Source organism: Asterias amurensis, chromosome 10 (genome assembly GCF_032118995.1).
Source record: "Asterias amurensis chromosome 10, ASM3211899v1".
Classification (NCBI taxonomy): domain Eukaryota; kingdom Metazoa; phylum Echinodermata; class Asteroidea; order Forcipulatida; family Asteriidae; genus Asterias; species Asterias amurensis.
In genome coordinates, this window is record NC_092657.1 from 19,914,149 (window position 1) to 19,935,570 (window position 21,422).

Sequence of the window (21,422 nt, forward strand, 5' to 3'; positions counted from 1 at the left end):
ACATTTTCTATTTTATAAATATAATGTTTTCTTTAATAGGACTTCATGGTTCTAAAATGCCAGTTCATTCTCTAACTCATTTAATCTTACAATGCACTATGTATAATAACTAATGTTTTGAAATGGGGCGAACCATGACAAAAAAAATCTAAAAAGAGCACTGGATAAAGTCATCAAGTCGAAGTAGTAACAAAACATTTTTTAAGGTCGACTTTTGAAATCTGAACATGTCATTTGACATTGATATAAAGATTAGTGTAATAATGTAATTCTGATAAGACAAGTGTTTACCCTTGTCTATATTCATGGAGGGCTATTGTTCTTTCTGATTATTACAACATCATCCGATCATTCCAACTGCACTGGAATATGTTGTGTTTGTTCCCCAATGACATGACATAATGTACCATTTTTTATTTATTTATTTATTTATTTATTTTTTTGTGGGGGGGGGGGGGGGGGGGGAGTTAGTGGAGCCATGAGCTCTTTTAGTGGGCAAAAATTAAAATCAACACTTTTGGGGCAGGTCAAAATGCCAGTTGAACCCAGCTGGTTTCAGGGTGAATTTAAGCAGGTGCTTGCACAAAGAGCCTTGTGAGTGTTTAGGGCCGAGTGGTTAAGAGCACAATTCAAACTCTGGCGCTTCCGATCAGCAGTGGACGTGGGTTCGAATCCCCAGCCGTGGCATTTGTATCCTTAAGCAAGGCACTTACTTCGGATGGGACGTTAAGCCGTTGGTCCCATCCCATGCGTTGTGTAACACATGTTATCGAAAAGAGAAGCGTGGGTTCACCCCCGTGTTCCTGGCTGTGGCTGCTAAATACGCCACAGCACCTTTGTAACCTTGTGAGTTGCTACATAATTGGGTCTCAGAATTCATAACTTTCAATAACCTATCTTTCGGTATAAATGTATATTAGGGGTGGCACGGTTGGCTTGTGCGTAAAGCGCTCGCCTCTCACCAAGGTGACCTTGGTTCGATTCCCGGTCGGGGCCATATGTGAGCTGAGTTGTTCGTTGGTTCTCTGCTGTGCCACAAGGGTTTTCCAGACTATCCGGTTTTCCTCCCTCAGGAAAAAATCAAACACTTTCGATCTTGGCTGCGCTCCGTGGTCATAATGGGTTGATGTGGCTGGCAGCTGAATGCGCCCTTTCATGCCTGCTTCTCGAACACGTTGTAGCCGCGTCCTTCGCAATTCAGCTCTTAGCTGCGAGTAAGGATGATTAGCCCCCAAATTATTATTATTATTATTATATACTCAGCGCCTTGAGTTTCTTGTTAGTAGATATATAAGACTTTGATATTAATATCATATATTTATAGCTATCGGACAATGTCAGAGGTTTTGTGGTTTTAAGACATCTGCTCTAGAGTGGCAAAAGTTTTGGTCGGGTTCAAATCCCATCTATGCCTTTTTGCGCGGTTTTCCTTTAACTTTGCAAACTAACACGGTTGGCCATTTATGAGAGTCAAAAACAAAACCAGAAAGAAATCCTCAAAATTTACATTTTTATATTGACATAAATACAATAACTCTTTTTTATTATCACTAATTGTTTAGTAAGTACCATATACACTTTCAATTCACATTACATAAAACATCTATACATATATTTAGGCTCGGTGAAAAAAATAACAAACACTCCCCCCCTCCCGCAAATTTTGGATCACCGACACTCATATAGGTCCAAGCATGGTATCTTCCTTCCACCAAAAACTATCCCAAACGAAGGAACATCAAGTACGCCGCAAAAACATAATTTGGAAATGCCCATAATAAAAACATGAACCATTATCCCACTTTGGGTAAATACAAAAATGAATACCCAAGTTAAAAAAAACACACCTAGTTTCACCCGCTCACTCAGCTCGACGCCCAAATTTTGTTGTTACTTTTAATCTAAAAGTGCAGCACAACTCATTTGTACCCAGATTATCCCATATTTTAAGATACTTTACATGATCACGTATTAATCAAATGGGATGCCTCTTGCTGCTACACCATTTGGTTCTTCTGAGAAAATTGACACTTTCTACCGTGATTTGATCAAGTTTAAAAGGCAGTGGACACTATTGGTAATTACTCAAAATAATAATCATCATAAAACCTTTCTTGATTACAAGTAATGGGGAGAGGTTGATGGTGTAAAACATTGTGAGAAACAGCTCCCTCTGAAGTGATGTACTTTTCGAGAAGTAATTTTCCACGAATTTGATTTCGTGACCTCAAGTTTGGAATTTGAGGTCTCGAAGTCAAGCATCACTATGCACACAACTTCGTGTGACAAGGGTGTTTTTTCTTTCATTATTATCTTGCAAATTTGATGACTGATTGAGCTCAAATTTTCACAGGTTTGTTATTTTATGCATATGTTGAGATACACCAAGTGAGAAGACTGATCTTTGACAATTACCAATAGTGTCCACTGTCTTTAAAAATCTTACAAGTTTTAAAATTTGAATTTCTTCAGCATGGTTTGTTGTTTGGTTGTTTGTGATCCATCTGCCCGTCAATGGAAGCTCCCACAAGGGGTTATAAACACCAAGCTGGCCAAAGCCAATCTCTCTCATATAAACTTTGGTTTACATCTATGGTTATGAACTGATATGGAAAGGTTTGCGGTAACACCATGAAATGACTAATGAGTTCGAATGGTTCTGAAAATGCAACATTCGTAAAAGTACGGTACAAAGTTTTTATACTAACACAACGAGATGTGTGTAAGGTGGTGCAACATTTGTGTCTGGAGTTGAAACTCGAGCCTTCTGTAACAAGTGCTATTAATGGGATCTTAAATTTTGGCACACATGTAGAAGCGAGATAATTTATGATGTTTTGACAATTGAAACTCAAGCCCTCTGTAAAAAAGTGCTTAATGCGATCCGATGTTTTGGAATAGTAACTACATGTAGGTATAATAAATGTAGAAAGAAACACAAGCAAGAAGATGTTGTACATGTTACTTGTTTTAGAAACAAAAGTACAGAGTCAGACCGGTTGAACTTTGAACCCATTATCAGTGGTGTGATTTATGAGTTAATAATTTTTAGTCCAGGTAAACAAGTCTGACCTTATCGCCCTTCAACCTAGTTGCCCATTTCCATTCTACTTTGTTGTGCTTTGTGCAAGGCATCCCAGCCTACAAGCTCTTGCTTTTAAAGGAACACGTTGCCTTGGATCGGTCGAGTTGGTCTTTGAAAAGCATTTGTAACCGTTTGTTATAAAATGCATATGGTTAGAAAGATATTGTAAAAGTAGAATACAATGATCTACACAAATTATGCCTCGAAATTGCACGGTTTTCCTTTTACCTCGTTGACTAACACGGTCGGCCATTTATGGGAGTCAAATTTTTGACTCCCATAAATGGCCGACCGTGTTAGTTCGCACAGTAAAAGAAAAACCACGCAATTTCGAGGCAAACTTGTGTGGAACATTGTATTCTACTTTAAAAACACCTTTCCAACCACATGCATTTAAAAAACAAAAAAAACGGTTACAAACGCTTTTTATAGACCAACTCGTCCGACCCAAGGCAACGTGTTCCTTTAACAGGTCATGCTTCGTACAGTTAAAGTTTTGTAAAATCATATTGTTTATGTAAAATTTGTTTGTATGGAAATAATTGTTGATTGATTGAATGATTGATTGAGGAGAGACAATAACAATAATGGTAATAATATAGAGCGCACAGTATCTGACAAGGAAAAATGCCATTCAAGGGCGCAAGTATGAGTGCTGAAACTGCACAGCTTGTCTGCTACAAAACTGCAATTTTTGAATTTTTGCAATTCAAAAACACCTACTACTGGAAGTAAAAAGCGTGTATTGGAGCATAGGGAAATGGAATCAATACACAGAGGGCTTTAGTGCCCAAACAAAAGTTGCCCACAGACTTTTCAGCTTTTCCCAATTGAAATTGCCCTTTACAAAGTGTAAATGGCCTTGCCCTCTCAAAGATGAAATTCCATGGCATGCCTTGGTGACCATTTAAACACAGTTTCTATAAATAAAAATATTAAAGGCAGTGGACTGTTTTGGTAATTACTCAAAATAATTATTTGCATAAAACCTTTCTTGGTGACGAGTAATGGGGAGAGGTTGATGGTAACAAACATTGTGAGAAACGGCTCCCTCTCAAGTGCCGTAGTTTTCGAGAAAGAAGTAATTTTCCACGAATTTTATTTCGAGACCTCAGGTTTAGAACTTGAGGTCTCAAAATCAACAATCTAAATGCACACAACTTCGTGTGACAATGGTGTTTTCTTCTTTCATTATTATCTCGCAACTTTGATGACTGATTGAGCTCAAACTTTCACAGGTATGTTATTTTATGCATATGTTGAGATACACCAACTGTGAAGGCTAGTCTTACAATTACCAATAGTGTCCACTGCCTTTAATATTATTATAAAGTCTGCTAAGTGCACAAAGCATTAGTTTGTAAAAACTGGAATCATAATTATTCATAATTATGATTGTAAGTAAGCACAAAACCTGGATGAAGTCCCAACCATACACTTCCACTAAACCACTTAAGTAAAACAATTTATGTGATGGTCACTTTTTGAAAGAGACACTCTAGCGATAACGGAAACGATCACAACGCAAAGAGCACGCAATCTATTGGTTGAATGAGCGTGTGCATATTCTGCGTGGAGCAACTCAACCAATACAATGCGTTCTCTTTGCGTCGTGATTGATATCATTTTTGATATCGCTGCAGTGTGACTCGACTTTGACTCTACATGGAAGAAGATTCAGCAGAACGGAGAAGCGGTTGGGTCTTTAATTTTAAACATATCCTTCAGAGATAAATCATCAGGAGGTAAAACAGCTAGATTAGGAGGCTCCCCAATTTCAGAGTCTACTTTTTGCGGATTTCCAGTCGGAGGTGGAGCCGGACCACCTTCGTTTGGAATTGTTCTTGTGTTTGCAGGAGTCTGGTTAGTAATGCCCGGCGGCCGTGCAATGGTTTGGTTGAATGAACTGGTAACCTGTGGCATGCGATGGTGCGCACTCGGAACTTGTCGATGCTCCATCTTAACGCCAGACACAGCTGGCTTACTGCTGTCGTCCGACGACGTATCCACGTCCGTTTTATCCGTTCTCTTGGGAATCTTTGGTATTGAGAACCCAGCGAGGGCGCTTTTAGGGGGTCGCTTGCGAGATTCCGGTAGACCCACTGAGTGATCGGAATCACTACCACTGGCTTTGGTCCTCTTCGATCGTCTGATCATTAATTCTGAATCTGAGCCGGAGTCTGAGATGGGTCGAGTGATTTCCGGTTTATCGTTCTCACCTCTTAGTTTGATTCTCAAGATCAGAGGGGGCTCTTTTGGGTTGCTGGTTGGTTTGGGCGTGGTAGGGCTTGCTGGTGTCAGCTCTTCTTTAGGGAAAGGCTTCATGTCTTTTTCATCTGGACTAGGGGATGCAGCAGGGGCAGAGTTCTGACGGAGCAGAGACCCCGGCTCCGTTTTGATTTCAATTTTGGGTTGACTCAGCTGCCTGATGAGCCTTGAGTCCGACGCCTTACCAGTCGGTGGCTTCACGTCTTCAGATTCAGGCATTGTCTGTGGTAAGCGTTGCCCGGTAGTATTCAGACCTTGGGACGGCAAACTCAACAACGGTCTAATAAGCGGCTGCGACGATTCTGAGGTATCGCTGCCCACGATATTTGAATCCTGATGCGGACTTTGGTTTCCTTGTTTCTGAGTTTGCCTCGCTACTCGAGGATCTTTCAGAGCGGTAGAGTTCATAGGTCCCCTTGGGGGAGAATCAGAGTTCCTAGGATCAGTTGATGGCATTCTTTGTCCGATATTTGGAGCACCTCTAAGTGAAGCTGGTCCTCTTATTTGCAGGGAACCTCTGACTGGTGGCCCTCTGGGGCGTGGGGGTCCGTGCATCATTGGATGCCCCATGTTCTGTGGCGGACCACGGTTAGGTCCGAACATTCTGTTGTTCGGCGGCAGGGGTATGCGATTTGGGTTCTCGTTAAACATTGATCCTCCTCGATGCGAGAATCGAGGTCTCATATTCCTCATGGGAGGGCCTGGTGGGCCACGCGGTGGAAACCTCGGTCCCTGGTTCATGTTGCCCTGCGGGCCACCTGGAGGGAACCTTGGGAACCTTCCATTGGGAAATGGGGGGAAATTTGCATTGGGAGGACACATGCCTTGCATGCGTGGACCAGGCGGCCCGGGTCCAGGAGGACCAAATGGACCCCCTTGAGGAAATGGATGAATCCCAGGTGGTGGTGGAATCCCAACTTGAGGTGTCGGGAGAAGTCCTCCTTGCTTCCCTGGAATTTCAGGACCCTCTTGTCCTTGAGGTTGGTTTGTGGACGCCGCCGCATTCAACCTCGGATCCCGGTTGGCCAATCTGGGATCTCTCTGCTGAGGAGGAGGAGCTAGTTCGTTCGTCGGGGCTGAATTATTTTCAACACTTTGAGTTCTTGGATCACGAGGTCTCTGAATCCTTGGATCTGCTGGTCTAGCAGGTCTAGGGTCAGTCTGGGGGGCAGTGGGGGCAGCAGCTGTAGTGGTCGGGACACCCACAAAATCCGGATGCGATTTCAGTTCAGTTGGCGTGAGAAGCTCAATTGGCGCAAGAGTTGGTCTGCTGTCGGTGTCATTGATCGTGTACTCGTTGTCCTTCCAAAGGAGCTTCCGCAGCCTCAGATCAGACTTATCTTTCTTTTCACGGTCCGCACGAGGATCTTTGAGTTTATCACTGTGCGTCACCTCCAGCAAGATGAACTCAGTCACCAATTTAGAGTTCGGTCCGCTGTCTCCACCTGCGCCGGGAAGCACCTGCTGGTTCGCGAGAGCTGGCGGTTTCTGTCCGATCAAAAGTTTTGGAATCGGTTGTTGAGTCGGCGAACCACCCTTACCGACAAGTCCCAGAATGCTGCTCAGGGCATTCTGCTGTGCGAGTACCCTCGGATCGGACCCCTGTCCGACCGTTGGAGGTTTTGCTGAAAACAAGCTGGCGAGGGCGTTCGGGAGGAGGGTCTGTGACCCCGGTTGGAACAGCAGGGAGTCGGGTAACACTTGCTGCTGCTGCTTTGTGCCTGGTTGTTCGCTTTCGAGGGCGTCAGGATGGGATTTGTTTTTCTTGATGACGTTTGTCAGTGTGTCGTTGCCTGCCTCATCTTCGTCACTGGAGTACCAGTTGTCGTCATCCCGAGCTGATAGTTGCAAAAAAAAAAAGAAATGGACACAGTTATTAATTATAAACCACAAGGGAAACTGACTGGGTAAGTTTCAAATAGTTTGCCATTCATTCTAGAGCAGAATTCTTATCAACTAGACCACTGAGATTTCCCGGTAGCTAAAGGCAGGCAGTTTGAATCTGATATTGTAGCAACGGGTACGATTTAATGAAAAATGGTTGGTCAGGTGCCTTTGGTTATAGCGGCCTCACTTATGGAACTAACTCCATCCAGAAATTAATTTGTTTATTGTTGATTCTTTATTTGTTCAGCGCATTGATCTAGTGTCTAGGATATGTTTGTTTAAAAGAACTTTGTATCATTACTATTATTATTTTCATGTCGTGAATTTTGCTCTTAAAGGGGCACAGCATTTTTTTATGTGGCCTTATAGAACGGGTATCGCATCAATTAAATAGATCTTGGTGGTCGGCCTTGAGCTAACCTATGCCACCCACGACAATTGCTGTGGCACCCTGTGCTTTTGCTGTAGCAAATGTCCAATACAAATAAATATGTAGAATAGATGTTAACTTTGCACCTTCAAAAATAACTCTAGATTGAAAGAAGCATTGAAACTTACCAGCATCTTTCTCCTTGCCATCACTGCTCGGTTTCTTCTCCTCTTCCTTCTTATCGACCTCTGGCAGTTTCTCTCCATCCTCCCCCTCCTCAGACGACTCCGCCTGCTTTTGTTGTATCCGCATAAACAGCGCCCTCTGTTTGGCCGGCATGTTTTTTGTCACACTCGCAAGGCCCGTCTTCCGGCCGTCTGCGTCTTGTTGTAGAGCCGACGGTTTGCCTTGGCCTTGGTCTGAAGAAAAATTCTCCGAGTCATCACCTGAAAAAAGACAAACAAATACTTCATGAAAAAAATTGAACTGGCTGTTTACCAACCCCCAAAAATCGCTCTGAATATTAAATGTGGTCGAATGAATGTACTATAAAAGTATAGCATCCTGACTATTGCCGCTTCTGAATGATTTGGGGTTGAAAAAATAAAAGTTGACGAGAGCGGGATTTTAATGAACGACCTCTGTGTTGGAGCTCAACCAACTATGTCTTTTCTGTATGACATACCTTCAGACAACTTTCCGATTTCTGTTTCCATGAGTAACTTGAGCCTCGCATCATCCTCAGAGAACCTATCGTCCTTGTCAAGTTTCCCAATAACTTCATGGAATCTCTCCGTAGGTGTTTCGGGCGTATCAATAACCAGTCCATCCGTCTCGGAGTTGTGCTTCACTCTAGGTCGTCTCATGTCAATATCGCCGTGGTCGTAATCCTCAGATGAGTCTTCAACCGGTCGGAGATGAAGCGGGGCTGGGTCTGTCGACCGTTGTTGAGTGTAGAGCTTGAGTTTGGGTCGACCTGGGGGCTCTTGAGTCGATTCTTGAGGGTAGGATGGTGATTTCTGAAGCTGCTGAGGCGGGGACTGCTGCGGATGTTGGGGCGACACCTGTTGGTGCTGAGGCGACACCTGCGGGTTCAACCTCTGTAACTGCGGCGGCAGGGTGGGCTGCTGTTGCTGTTGGCGCACCGGGGATTCCATACTGTCTGCGGAATCTTGTAATTGTTCTTGCGGACGGTGAGCCGGATGCGGCATGGACTCCGTCTGAGGAGGCCCTCTTGGGAAGGGGGGGTTATTATTGTCTCTATGAAATGGTTGCTGGTTGGGATGTTGCTGTTGCTGCTGCTGATGTTGCTGCTGCTGCTGTTGCTGTTGCTGATGTTGCTGCTGCTGCTGTTGATGTTGCTGATGTTGCGGATGCTGCTGTTGATGTTGGTGTTGCTGTTGGGCGTAGAGGTGCTCCTCACCCTTGTCTTGAGAGCCTTGGAAGTCCTCATCTTCTTCTTGTTCATTTTGGGGGTCAAAGGGACCGGGATGGGGCATGGACTGTGGATCCTCGTCATAGGGCCTCTGCATCCCTCTTGGAATACCTGACCCATAGAAACTCATTCTGAAATATAGAAAGAAAAAGAATGGCTTACTGGTCAAAATTGGCATTAAAGGCAGTGGACACTATTAGTGATTAGTCAAAATAATTATTAGCATAAAACCTCACTTGGTAACAAGTAATGGGGAGAGGTTGATAGTATAAAACATTGTGTCGAAAGTCAGGATATAACGCCAAGGAAACAAACTAAATGTGCATGCTTGAATCAGACATTATCACATGCAAACTTGATGGGTAAAAACATTGTTTCCTTTCCATAACTTGTTAAGTTTCTGAGGGTACATACTTCTGCATCATGAGCTCTTTCTCCCTTTCCTTCTCCAGTTCTGCAATCCTCCGCCCCTCCTCCCCGACGAGTTGCGTCTTGATCTCAAAGAGTGATGGTATTTTCTTGTTGGGATTAACGGCTGGTCCAACGGGATGAGGAAGCAAGCCTCTAGTCTGGTGGGGTTGGCGCTGAATCTCGGGTCCATAGACGTCTTGAAGACCACCTTTTAAGACCTACCAAATTGAAAAAAATCTTGTGATTTCTGCTGTTGATTTCACAAAGAGTTAGGACTCGTCTTATCTCGAGTTAGGACAAGCAACTCTTCCTAACTTGGGATTAATCTTAAGGTCTGCATGCTACAGTGAAGGGTTGGGACTTGTCCTTAGTCCTAAGATTAATCTTAAGGTTAGGAAGAGTTTTGTGAAATCGACGGCAGACTTTCTATAAAAACTTATACTTAAAGGGACGCGTTCAGTAGAGTTGGTTCATGAAAAGCGTTTGAAAACCTTTGGTTAAAACATGCATATTATATAGAAAGATGTTTTGAAATCAGAATATTATGTAGTTATGTATACTATGTGTATTATGAAGTTGCATGGTTTTCCTTATATGACGTGAGCTAACACGGCACGCCATTTTGTGGAGTTAAGCTTTTGAAAACAAAAGAACCAAATAATACGTTATTGCGAAGACAAGGGGATTGCTCTGGCGTTTCTGGCAGTGGCTGCTGAATTGCTGCAGCATTTTGTATATCTTAACAGTGAAACAGTCTGACCCCTCTCATGTTATAAGAAATTGCAGTCATTCTGTGGGTGCAAGGGAATTTATAGTTTTCTAGTCATTGTGTAATCAGCGCTTAGCTTGGGGATTCATCCCACAACCTTGTAACTGTAAGTCCAGGGCCCAATTTCATAGAGCTGCTAAGCACAAAAATTTGCTTAGCATGAAACTTCTTCCTTGATAAAAACATGATTACGAACCAAATTTCCATTTATTGCATACTGCTTGTTTACTGGTACTCAGCTGTTGTTTGCTTATACTGAAAATCATGTGGACATTTGGTTGGTAATCCTGTATTTATCAAGGAAGAAATTTCATGCTAAGCAAATGTTTGTGCTTAGCAGCTCTATGAAATTGGGCCCTGAAGGCTAACCGCTTCACCAAGGTGACTTCTCCACAAAGTTAAATTTCTGCCAGCCCCCAACCTCCGCCCTCTGCAAACCCCGCCCTCAGCAAGCCCTGCCCTCTCCAATCCCAGAGGTGGCAACTCTTACCTTGCCAAGAAGTAACCTCGTGTGTTCTGTGAGAGGCTTATGTGAGAATTTACAGCCCTCGCCCTGGTAGCAAACAGCACCAGTGTGGAAATACTTGCACGGCATATCACCTAGAAATTGGGTCAAAGAGATACAGATACTAAATTCAGACATAGAACATAGTATTTTCGAAATAGAGTAGACGGTTTGTTGTCATCTTCTAATAGCCTATGGTGCGTTCGTTTAGCTTCCCTGGGTCTACCCCGCGGTGCTCACTCGGGTAAGCCCCTGACAAGAGCTAACCAAACGATCACACTCGCCCTCTCGTAGTGACAGCATGCAATTCAGGTCACCCCCAAGTGACTCACTCCACAAGCAGGGCAGCGGGGGCTGACGCGAATGAGCCCCGTCAAAGCTATTCGAAGGTACCGGGGCAGACCGAGGTGACCCAGGGAAGCTAAACGAATGCACACATAGTTGATAGAGTGCTGGCACGTTCAATCAGTAGCTGTCATGACGTAATCAACAACATTAACACAAAGGTCATTGGTTCCAGTCTCACTCTAGTCAATTTACCTTTGCAGATACCATTTTAAAATATTAAGATGTGTGATTTTTACTTTATGGACGGATATCATTTTATACTACGAACTACAATTCCTTAAACAAAGGGATAAACCATAACAAAAATTATTCAAAAAAACAATTCTTCATGTTCATGTAAACAAAAATATGAAATTATCTCAGAATAAAAATTGGACCCGATGTCTGGGTCTTAAACCATTGTGGAATGTTGCACATACCATGAATAAAGAGGCAGTCATCTCCTTTTTGACATTGTCCCTGGATGTAGAATTTACACTGCTCCATCTTCTTGTTCTGCGACACGGCGTGGCTGAACGTACAATTTGCTCCCTGAAAAAAAAAAAAAAAAAAACTAAATAAATAAATATATAACAGATTCATCCAATCGAGTGAACTCGAGACAACGACTCTCCACAGGGATGCAGGGCCAAATTTCATAAAGTCTGTGAGCACAAAAACTTGCTTGGCCACATGGCACAAAAGAAATTCAAATGTTTTTTGTAGTGAGAAATTACTTCTTTCTCAAAAATTACATTACCTCAGAGGGAGCTGTTTCTCACATCGTTTTATACTATCAAATCAGCTCTCCAATGCTCGTAATACCAAGTAAGGTTTTTTGCTAAAAATTATTTCGAGTAATCACCAATAGTGTGCAATGCCTATTAAAATGCACTAAAATGCTATATTTAGGAGCCTTGTGTTCACACATTTATAAGACCACAAACCTTGGTATTCCAGCACACTATCTCTCTTTCAGAAATTTTCAGAAATTTTCAAAGTTTCCAAAATCCAATCTGTCTCACCTTGTTGCATTTGCCTTCCAAATAGAATTTGCAGATCGGCCGTTGCATAGCCTGACTATCCATCCCCTTGCCACGCCCTTTCCCTCCTCTAGCTTTTCCACCACGCCCTCTGGCCCCACCCTTTCCTCGGCCCACAGGGGCGTTGATCTCTTCCATGTTCTCGTCTCCCTCATGGTTTTGGTTGCCAGGTCCTTTCATCGAAGGCACACCCCCATGACCCTGCCCGCCTCTTCCTTTGCCTCTTCCCCTGCCCCTGCCACGCCCTGGCATATTGAACCGCCCTGGGCCGCCACGCCCACGGGTGTGGCCTTCTGAGTGATTCAGCATGTCTTGCCCACGGGTGTGGCCTTCTGAGTGACTCAGCATGTCTTGGTATTTCTCTTCCTCTTCGGAGTCATAACTGAAGAGGAAATTATAACAAATAATGCAAATAAATATTAGTATGTTTATTGTGTTTTTTTAGGAATTGAATTGTGAGGTAGTGTGCATTTGGTTTACCACAGCACCATTTTCTACTGTCCTGTGTAGATTATGTTCATTTGAGAACTTTTTTCTACTAATTTGCGGAGTAGATTTTTTGGAATTTGAGAGTCTTTCCAGTTCTGAAAAGAATTATCATACTTAAAAGTTGGAGGAACAAAATCCTCCAACAACTGGCATCTAACAATCTCTTTAAAGATGGATTTGAGATGTTTCGTTCAGTATGCACTGTTCATAACTTCAATAACCTATCTTTTTGAAAGTTTTCTCAGCGTCTTGAGTTTCTTGTTGGTAGATATGTGCGCTTTGAAAAGAAAAAAAACCTCACTAATTCGGATCCTACTCTTAACAAAACCCCCCAAAAAACCTCACTAATTCCGCTCTTACTCTTGAAAAAATAAACCTCACCAGTTCCGCTCGTCCTCCTCTTGTTGTTGGTCATTCCGTCTCCGCATCCGAGCCGCATTTTCCTCTTCGTCTTCTTCTTCCCAGTAGTCCTCGGGAACGAAGTATCCTTGGTTTCTGTCTCTGGACTTCTGGGGCATGCCGAACTCTTCCTCACCGGGCGTATCGTAGTCCGGCGGGGAATCGTACCGGGACACCTTCCGACGTGGCGGGTAACTCCGGTCCAGGAAATTCTCATCTTGTGTTGGGCTGCCAGGTGGAGTGACATCCTTTGGTAAAAAATAAAAATAAATGGGTTAAAGACCCTGGACACTATTGGTAATTGTCAATTAGACAAGTTTTCTCAACATGTGCATAAAATAACAAACCTGTGAAAATTCGAGCTCAATTGGTCGTCGAAGAAACAAAAGCTTTCTGCCAAGAAGTTGTGTGCTTTCAGATGCTTGATTTCGAGACCTCAGGCATTTTTAGGCCTTGACTTTTGTAATTTTGGGGCTGGGAGTTGGGACTAGGGTCTAAATCAGTCTCGTACTTCCTCAACGCTGCCTGAACGAAAATGGTCAAACAAAGCTGCCTTTGCCAACAGCAATAGACCAATCCAGTAGGCTTCGCCTGAACGCATGTGCGAGCAAGAACACGTGGGTCTCTCCAATGCCTTTCTGCACAACTCTGCTGTGCACGCCAAGTTACCCGCACGCATGTCGGACCTTAGTGTCAGACCTTCGTTGCGTTGTGATTGGTCAATATGCAATGGGGCGGAGTTTAATGGATCGGTCTATTGTAAATTGGTATGTAAATGTTATTGAGATAACTGCTATCAGTGGTCTTCAAACTGTTGTTCACAAAGAGGGTCAGGATTGTTGGGGTCAGGGTTAGGGTTTAGGGCCAGGGTCAAGAGTTGGGGTAAGGGTCTTAATCAGTCTCTTACTTCCTCAACGCTCCCTGAACGATGTCTCCGTCTCCTCTTGGCCTTCTCCCTCCGGTGTTTCCTCTTCCGTTTCTTCCGATGTGACGATCTGTGATGATGCTCCGAGGTCTCTACCATCGTCTCGTTCTCTTCACCTTGCGGGGCTTCCTCGTTCCCGTATGACCCCTGACCTCCAGCCTGCTGGTAGTCTCCATCTTCAGACTGAACATTTTCTTCCGCAGGGAGCTCTTCTGAACCCTCCGCGGGAGGAGTGTCCTCCTCTCCGTTCAAGCTGTTCTGACCCTCTCCGTCAGACTCTGGTAATTCTCCGTCTTCCAGAATTTCACCCTCTTCGGCATCATCTTCCTCCCTATAATTAGAGTGGTTTGGTCCAGTTAAAAATCGATACTTAAATACAAAACAAACATTGTGATGTTTACATTCATGTGATGACGTGTTTAAAATAAACCCTTAATTCTCGCTAACGAAAATTTATATTGTTTTACTGTTTTCTCAAAAAGTAAAGCATTTCATGGAATAATATTTCAAGAGAAGTCTTTCACCACTACCTTCTGTAAACCCTGTAAGTTATTTGTAAATCTGTGAACTTTCATTTTTTTTTCTGTACCGAAAGTGTACAATGGCTTTAATTACAAAGAGGGCGTGGTTGCTTTATATTAAAAAGTGTTACATATTAGAAATTTACGATGTGCTTACTTTGCATAGAGTAGGGCATTTTGAATAAAAAAATATTAATGAGGTTTTTGAAGTATTTTGATTTTATTTTAGACCCTGTTTTAGTAAACATTTGAAAGATTAAAATGTGATGTGGTTTCAATAATTTGTATAAATGCACACTTCCTTCAAAGAAACCCCCCCAGTGATTGTGTTGCTTCTGTGAATAATGTTAATTTTGTTGTAATTAATGTGTTGAGGCTATAAAGATCTACATATTGGCAGCAGGTTTAAAAATAGCAAAAAAAATAATAATGTCTTTCCATACTTAACAAGACAACAAAATTGGGTTCCTGCTAATCAGAAGTGAGTAGGATACCACTCACAGATGATACACGGTGATATGGTATTTTAGCCGGTAACCCTATTCTGGTAAGCATACTTTTGATGTGCTTAGCTACTTGAAATGGGCCCTTAAAGCCATTATACACTTTCGGAACAGAAAAAGAAAAAAAATTAACAGATTTACAAATAACTTACAGGGTTTACAGAAGGTAATGGTTGAAGACTTCTCTTGAAATATTATTCAATGAAATGCTTTATATTTTGAGAAAACATTAATACAATTATCAATTCTCAATAGCGAGAATAACGGATTTATTTTAAACACATCTCATGACACGGCGAAACGTGCGGGAACAAGGGTGGGTTTTCACGTTATTTTCTCCCGACCCTGATGACTGATTGAGCCTAAATTTGCACAGGTTTGTTATTTTATGTAAGTTGTGATACACGAAGTGTGGGCCTTTTGGACAATAGTTTTACCTTAAGTGTCCAATGGCTTTTAACTGCTCGAGGGTTCATACTCGGTCACATATTTGCCTCAACATTGCTAAAAATGATTATCCCCCTGAATGTCACCAGACTATTTTTTTTCTCAGCCTCCATTTAGTTATTATCAATATTTTTTTAGTTTCAAAACGATGAGAAAAACAGCATATTGTAGAAAGCTTGCTTTTTTTTCTTTTGCCTTGTAATTGCAACTTTTTCCATATTGAATCAGATTTATATCTAGTTAGGGTCTAATATGTTAAATTAATCATAATACATTTTGTTTGAAAAGAGTTGGCTAGAATGAATTTGTATAAAATTGGAAAATTTTAAGATATAGGAAAGGAGAAAGGACAGTCAAAGTATTTAGAGAGATTATTGGAATTTGATTGCAACTTCACTGAATAGCTATATTGAATTAAATTAATTAATTTATAACTTATTAAACAAGAGACAATTCTGACATTGAGCTCTGTAAATTTCAATTAAAAGAAAAAAAAAGTAGAGGCGTTACATACAAATCTTGAAACAATGGTCGAGGACAAGACGCAAACAAGTTCAGAATTGATAACCCCCAACTTTGGGTCATATGTCATACGTGATTACACAGGTCATTTCTAAGGTCGTGTGGTGTGTCAGCCAATAGGAAAGCATTATCAACTGGGCCAGTATAACCAGCACTGCCAAACACAGTCCCTATATTGGGCTGATAGGGCGTGGATGTTTTCTAGAATTAGGAAGCGAGGATTTCTGGAGCAGTACTTTAGTCGAGATTCTTTCCTTTTTTGTTCCTGTTTGCATTTTCGCAAAGGAACCCTTTTTTAACTCCTTGGTTTTGTTGTTGTTTTTTTTTTTTTTTGGGGGGGGGGTTTATGTTTTATGAACCTGTTTTTTGTGTACTTTGTTTTCCTCTTGGGACCTTTCTGTACTTAAAAAATAATAAAAACAAAATGGAGAGGGGGGGGGGGGTGATGTCAATTGTTGGTTTTGGTTTCTCTGATAGGAACATGTTTTGCTTTTCCTTTTATCTTTAGGTCTTAAAGTAGCATTTACTTTTACTACTTCAAATTGGTCTCGTATTAAAGGTACTTTTTGTAGGACACAAACCACAATGTCTACAGATTTACACTAACTTAAGGCCCGGTCACACAGGCCCCGATAAAGAGAATGAAAACGAGAGCGTGGGCGTAATCTGCGTGGAGCAATTCAACCAATCGAGGCATGCATTTTTATCGTTCTCATTTTCCTTCTCGGGGCCTTTACAAAGTTTGAAGATAATGATAGTAGAAAGCTTCCCTGAAAATATTACTTGCTGAAGTGCATAACACAATGTCATGGTAATAATTTTTGTCTCAGTGATTACAAGGCAAAAATTATTTTAAAGCATGTAAAAACATACTTTCATGACATCGTTTTACTCATTTCTCAAAAACTACAGCACCTCAGCAACGTCTTAAGATACGCTTTCTACTATCATTATCTTTGAACAAAAGTTTCATGTAAATCTGTTGACAATGTGTTTTGTGTTAGAAAAAGTACCAAAATCCTCTGGCACAGTATTGTTCAATGGATTCTATTCTTTATTTTCTCTTTTGCTTTTTTGTAATTGGGATGCAGGGCTATATAGGTCAGTTTCTCTTGTTAGGTTTTGTATTGTTTTTTTTCGGGGCTTGCAGATCAGGGTTATAGTAAGCATATTCCAGAATGAAACAGCAGTTTGTTTGAAAAGAGGAAAGCGCCAGGCAAGGCAAAAAAGGGCACAAGGACATCATGGGATCTTGTTGCCCCTGGACTTAGCCTTGGTGCCCTTAAAAATGTCCCATAATACAGTCAATAAAAAAAAAATCAGAACAAAATAATAAATTTATGTTAAAAAAACAATAAAAAATACTTTTTTTAAATAATTGTCTGCGCCTAGGTCATGTTAATTAAAAAATAAATGAATAAACACAAACAAAAACCCCAAAGCATAAAGATTAGATGACCTTTGACCTCAACGCCCCCCCCCCCTTCCAAACAAAACCAGCTCAAACTATTGACCACAAGATTAATTTCAATGCCATATCAAAAGCACACACTATCTGGTCACAAACAGTTTGTCAATTATGCTGTCACTTAGTTCATGTTTGTTAGTCTTCAGTTTCCGTTAGAAATGAAAGTGAATTAAAGGTACACACAGTGGCATGGCTGATTGAAAATAGCCGAAGTGTAGAAGTGTTTTATGTGATCAGCAACCATATTATAGACCACAATAGTGTGAGCCAGAGGGGGGTGTCTGGGCATCTTTTATTCACCCAGTTTTAAAGGGAGGGTACACGTTTGGTAATTGTCAAAGACCAGTCTTCTCACTTGGTGTATCCCATCATAACCATAAAAACAACAAGCCTGTGAACATTTGGGCTCAATTGATCATCGAAGTTGCGAGAAAATCGTGAAAGAAAAAACACCCTTGTTGGACGAATTTGTGTGCTATCAGATAAGAATAAAAGTCTTTTATTTTTTTAGTGAATAATTACATCTCAAAAACTACGTTACCTCAGAGAGAGTCGTTTCTCACAATGTTTTATATTATCAAAAGCTCTCCAATGCTCGTTACCAAGTCAGTTTTCAAGTTAATATTTGTTTTGAGTAATTACCAAACGTGTACCTTCCCTTTAAATTTTGACACACTGATCTTTCATTTTACATGTAATGTATTTCAAGTGGACAATTTTGACCCCAGTTTTTAAAATTCACAGCAAATTTGGGCACCCTTTTACCAAATCCTGGCTTAATAAACCCTCGTCTACAACAAACCTGTATAAATTTGGGATTAATCCATTGTGTGAGTCAGTCAGGAGAAATCAGTGGGAAGAAATATGCACAATTTTCAGCATGTTAAACACATTGTACGCGTGTGTGCCTTCTGTATGGTTGTGCCAACCCATAACAGCTGTTGCTTTTGTTGTGGTGTTAAGATATGGTATGCTTTGAATATAACTTCATTTAAAGCAGAAAGTAATCCCCAGAAAAAATTATTTAACTGTATAATCAGTAAGAACTCACTTAATTAAAACTATGATTTTGTATTTACCATTACCAATCATGTATAACAAATTAAGGCTTTTTTATAGTCATTCGCCCCCCCCCAAAAAAAAAAATAATAATAATAATGGGGGGGGGGGGGAATACTCTTTTTTCTCCTTTTTTTTCTACATAATAAACACAACATACATTATGAGTTATTCCTTGTTCATTTGCCCCCTTGATAGATTGTAATGACACAGTGGGAAAAAACCTGGTATAATATTTGAGTCACCCTATTGTATAGTGAAGTTGCATTTTAAATTCAGTCCCGTCCCAATCTTGCTTACTCAAGCCATGTATGAATAGAAAATTTGTATGAATGTTTTAATCTGCCATCTTACATACATGTACATAAACCCCTGCAAACATAGGCAGTTTTGTAAAAAAAAAATTCAAAGTTTTTCTTCTTCTATGAATTCCGATTGTTAAAAAAAGAAATATATAAAATTTGTGTTCTGTTTTATTTGAAGAAAAACCGTGACTAGAAAGGAGTGCTGCTTTGGTGACTTGTGGAAGTTTCTTGAAAAAATAATATCACCAAGGGTTGAAAATGTGATGGGATCAGAAAACAGTTGTCACTGGCATTAGGTTTCCACTACAGTACATCCATCACACAGAGAAAAAAAGAGGCTCTATGCTGGGTAAAAGTCTAATTCTACCTTCATGGTAATAATCTACCATGGAGGTTGTTAAGTAATACATAAATGTGGTGTACTTTCGTGAACAGTGTATTTTTCTACTTATGAATTACACTGAACGGTAAACGTGTGTACACCACGGTTGTATGTACATAATGCACATAAAGTATACATGTCGTACAAAACCTATTGCTCATTCATGATGATGTGTTCACACACACTAAACAGACAATATGGACACACTGATTAGTCATGTACACGTGTACTTATCCCTGATTGGCTGCTTGGATATGAATAATAATATCACTATGCATATTCAGTAGCTGGAGCTGGAGGAGATTAACATAAGGGCTAGACTGGCGTAAGTCTTCTCCTTTGTAAACCCACATAAAACAACCATTGTTAAATTCATTAAAACCTACCAAAGAGCAATTTTGAGAATGAAAAGCTTTGAAAAGGTCTTTATATTTTATGGATTTGGATTAACATGTAGACAGGCACTTAACAAAAGACACAACAGAACACTTGGTTTACCAAACAAGAGACGACTTCTTTACAAATGAAAACAAAGAAGAATAAAAAGAAGTGAAAAATAATGTCAATTGGTGGTTGAGATAAACAAATAAATTACTGTGCATTGTTTAAAGCTAATTTCTAGTTAATTAAATATTAATATAATAGAATAATTTTGTTTTTTGCTTGTCTTGCAATAAACAGGCTAGGAATGTAGGGGTATTTATCGCGAGGTCATTTGATGTTTAAATGAGACAGGACAAAATCCCCAAACAAATTGTGTAGCCTAATGGACCCAATTTTGCATGATTTCTCTTCAGTGACAAAACAAATCAATAAAGTTGGTTATTACTTTGTTTGAGGTTGTGTGTGGAAACCCCAAGGCCCAATTTCATAGAGCTGCTTAAGCAAAAAATATTGCTTACCAACCAATATGAGCAGGGTACCAGCCACAAATTGTGAATGTCATGGTAGTTTGGCACAATTTCGCTGTGCTTGCCTAGTTCTTGTGTAAAGCAGCTATATGAAATTGGCCCAGGACTAATAAAGCAGAACATTTTTCTGCTTCGCAAAATTTGCAGGATACCAGTCAAAACAATGTGGTTTGACATGGCAAGCAAAAATTTAGTGGGGTAGTCCACCCAGTACCTATCGCAGCATTGTAGACTGTATTGCATTTTGACTGGTAACCTATTTCTGCAATGTTTTTTGTGCTCAGCAAGTCTTTATGTTTGCATGCATGCTTGAATGTGGGTCTAGATCTTTTTTAGCGAGAACATTTTTGTTGATTTATAAACCCAAGAATTTGCAGTTAATACTTTGGCTCTCCAAACTTTAAAAAAATATGTCTCAGGTTAAAAAAAAAAAAAAAATAAAAACCATTCAATTATCTTTTTATTTCACTATTAGGGATTTGGTGCGACCATTAATAGTTACCAAAAATAGTTTATCAGCTTCGAAAATTTCAGAAAAAAATTGTAACTTAAATTCAGATGATTTTTTTTTTATCTTAACATTTCTTACAAACAACACCCATATACCAGCTGTACTGAAAAATGAAAAAAAAAATCATAATAGAAAACTTAACTGACCAACCAGTTTTCATTCATTGTAACTACATGAACAGTTTTTCTTTAAAAACTTACTATTTCCTGTGTGTTTTCAAGAATGCAGAATTTTTTTTGCTCTAACAAATAAAAAGTGCATGCTTCACACGACTCCAAAAAAATTATCATCAACACATAATTACTCAATTCACATAGTTACCCATGCAATAATGGTACGGTCCACAGGATACAAGTCACGTGGCAGGGAAACATCAATTATGCAAAGTAGGCTATGAATAATGCATTGCTGCCGCGCCCGACCTTTTCGTCATTTTTCTTTTTTCATTTTCTTACCTGATTTTGAGAAAATTCCCCACATAAGAAACGATGAATTACCCCGTGTTATCGCATTTATTAATATAGAGAAGGCAAAACTGTAAATTACGGGAAGACAGTGAAACTAGGAACAATTACTTGACCTTTCATCATACTCAGACTTGCCACCCTTCGAAAGTGTTTCATTGGAACAGTTCACGAGAGGTGGGGGTGAAACAAACAGACTTTCGAGAGCCATTTTCGGTCATTTAACGACCAGTTCTCCGGGTAAAGATGTTTCACGGGTGTTCTCTACACCGTAACGGTTATGCTTGTTGGTTATTCCTTCGTACTTCTCAGCATTTTGAGCAAATATCGGCGATTTTTGTTGGGGCCGACAATCTACATCTCGCAATTTTCGACGTCATGGCGGACTGAATTGCTCGTTAATGCGCATGCTCTAT

At 40.6% G+C, this 21,422-nt stretch overlaps 1 protein-coding gene across 1 annotated transcript; it reads right to left on the reverse strand.

The window, feature by feature from the left end:
• Positions 1-3,458: 3,458 nt before the first annotated feature.
• On the reverse strand, positions 3,459-21,376 carry LOC139943038 (uncharacterized). Its single transcript, XM_071939854.1, has 10 exons — positions 21,123-21,376; positions 13,896-14,244; positions 12,971-13,236; positions 12,083-12,482; positions 11,498-11,609; positions 10,716-10,825; positions 9,460-9,674; positions 8,296-9,176; positions 7,799-8,056; positions 3,459-7,191 (listed from the first exon to the last, which is right to left on the reverse strand). Exons 1-10 carry the CDS (start codon positions 21,215-21,217, stop codon positions 4,763-4,765), a joined length of 5,115 nt encoding a protein of 1,704 aa, XP_071795955.1. The 5' UTR covers positions 21,218-21,376; the 3' UTR covers positions 3,459-4,762.
• Positions 21,377-21,422: the final 46 nt, after the last annotated feature.

What these genes read in the sequence shown, in the direction of transcription:
- LOC139943038 (XM_071939854.1), bottom strand. Translation starts at nt 21,217, where the DNA reads ATGGCTCTCGAAAGTCTGTTTGTTTCACCCCCACCTCTCGTGAACTGT. An exon ending in GAGGAGGACGAGCGGAACTG is followed by an intron (nt 12,483 to 12,970) that starts GTGAGGTTTATT and finishes TTTCCTCTTCAG; the next exon opens with TTATGACTCCGAAGAGGAAG. An exon ending in TGGAAGGCAAATGCAACAAG is followed by an intron (nt 11,610 to 12,082) that starts GTGAGACAGATT and finishes TTTTTTTTTCAG; the next exon opens with GGAGCAAATTGTACGTTCAG.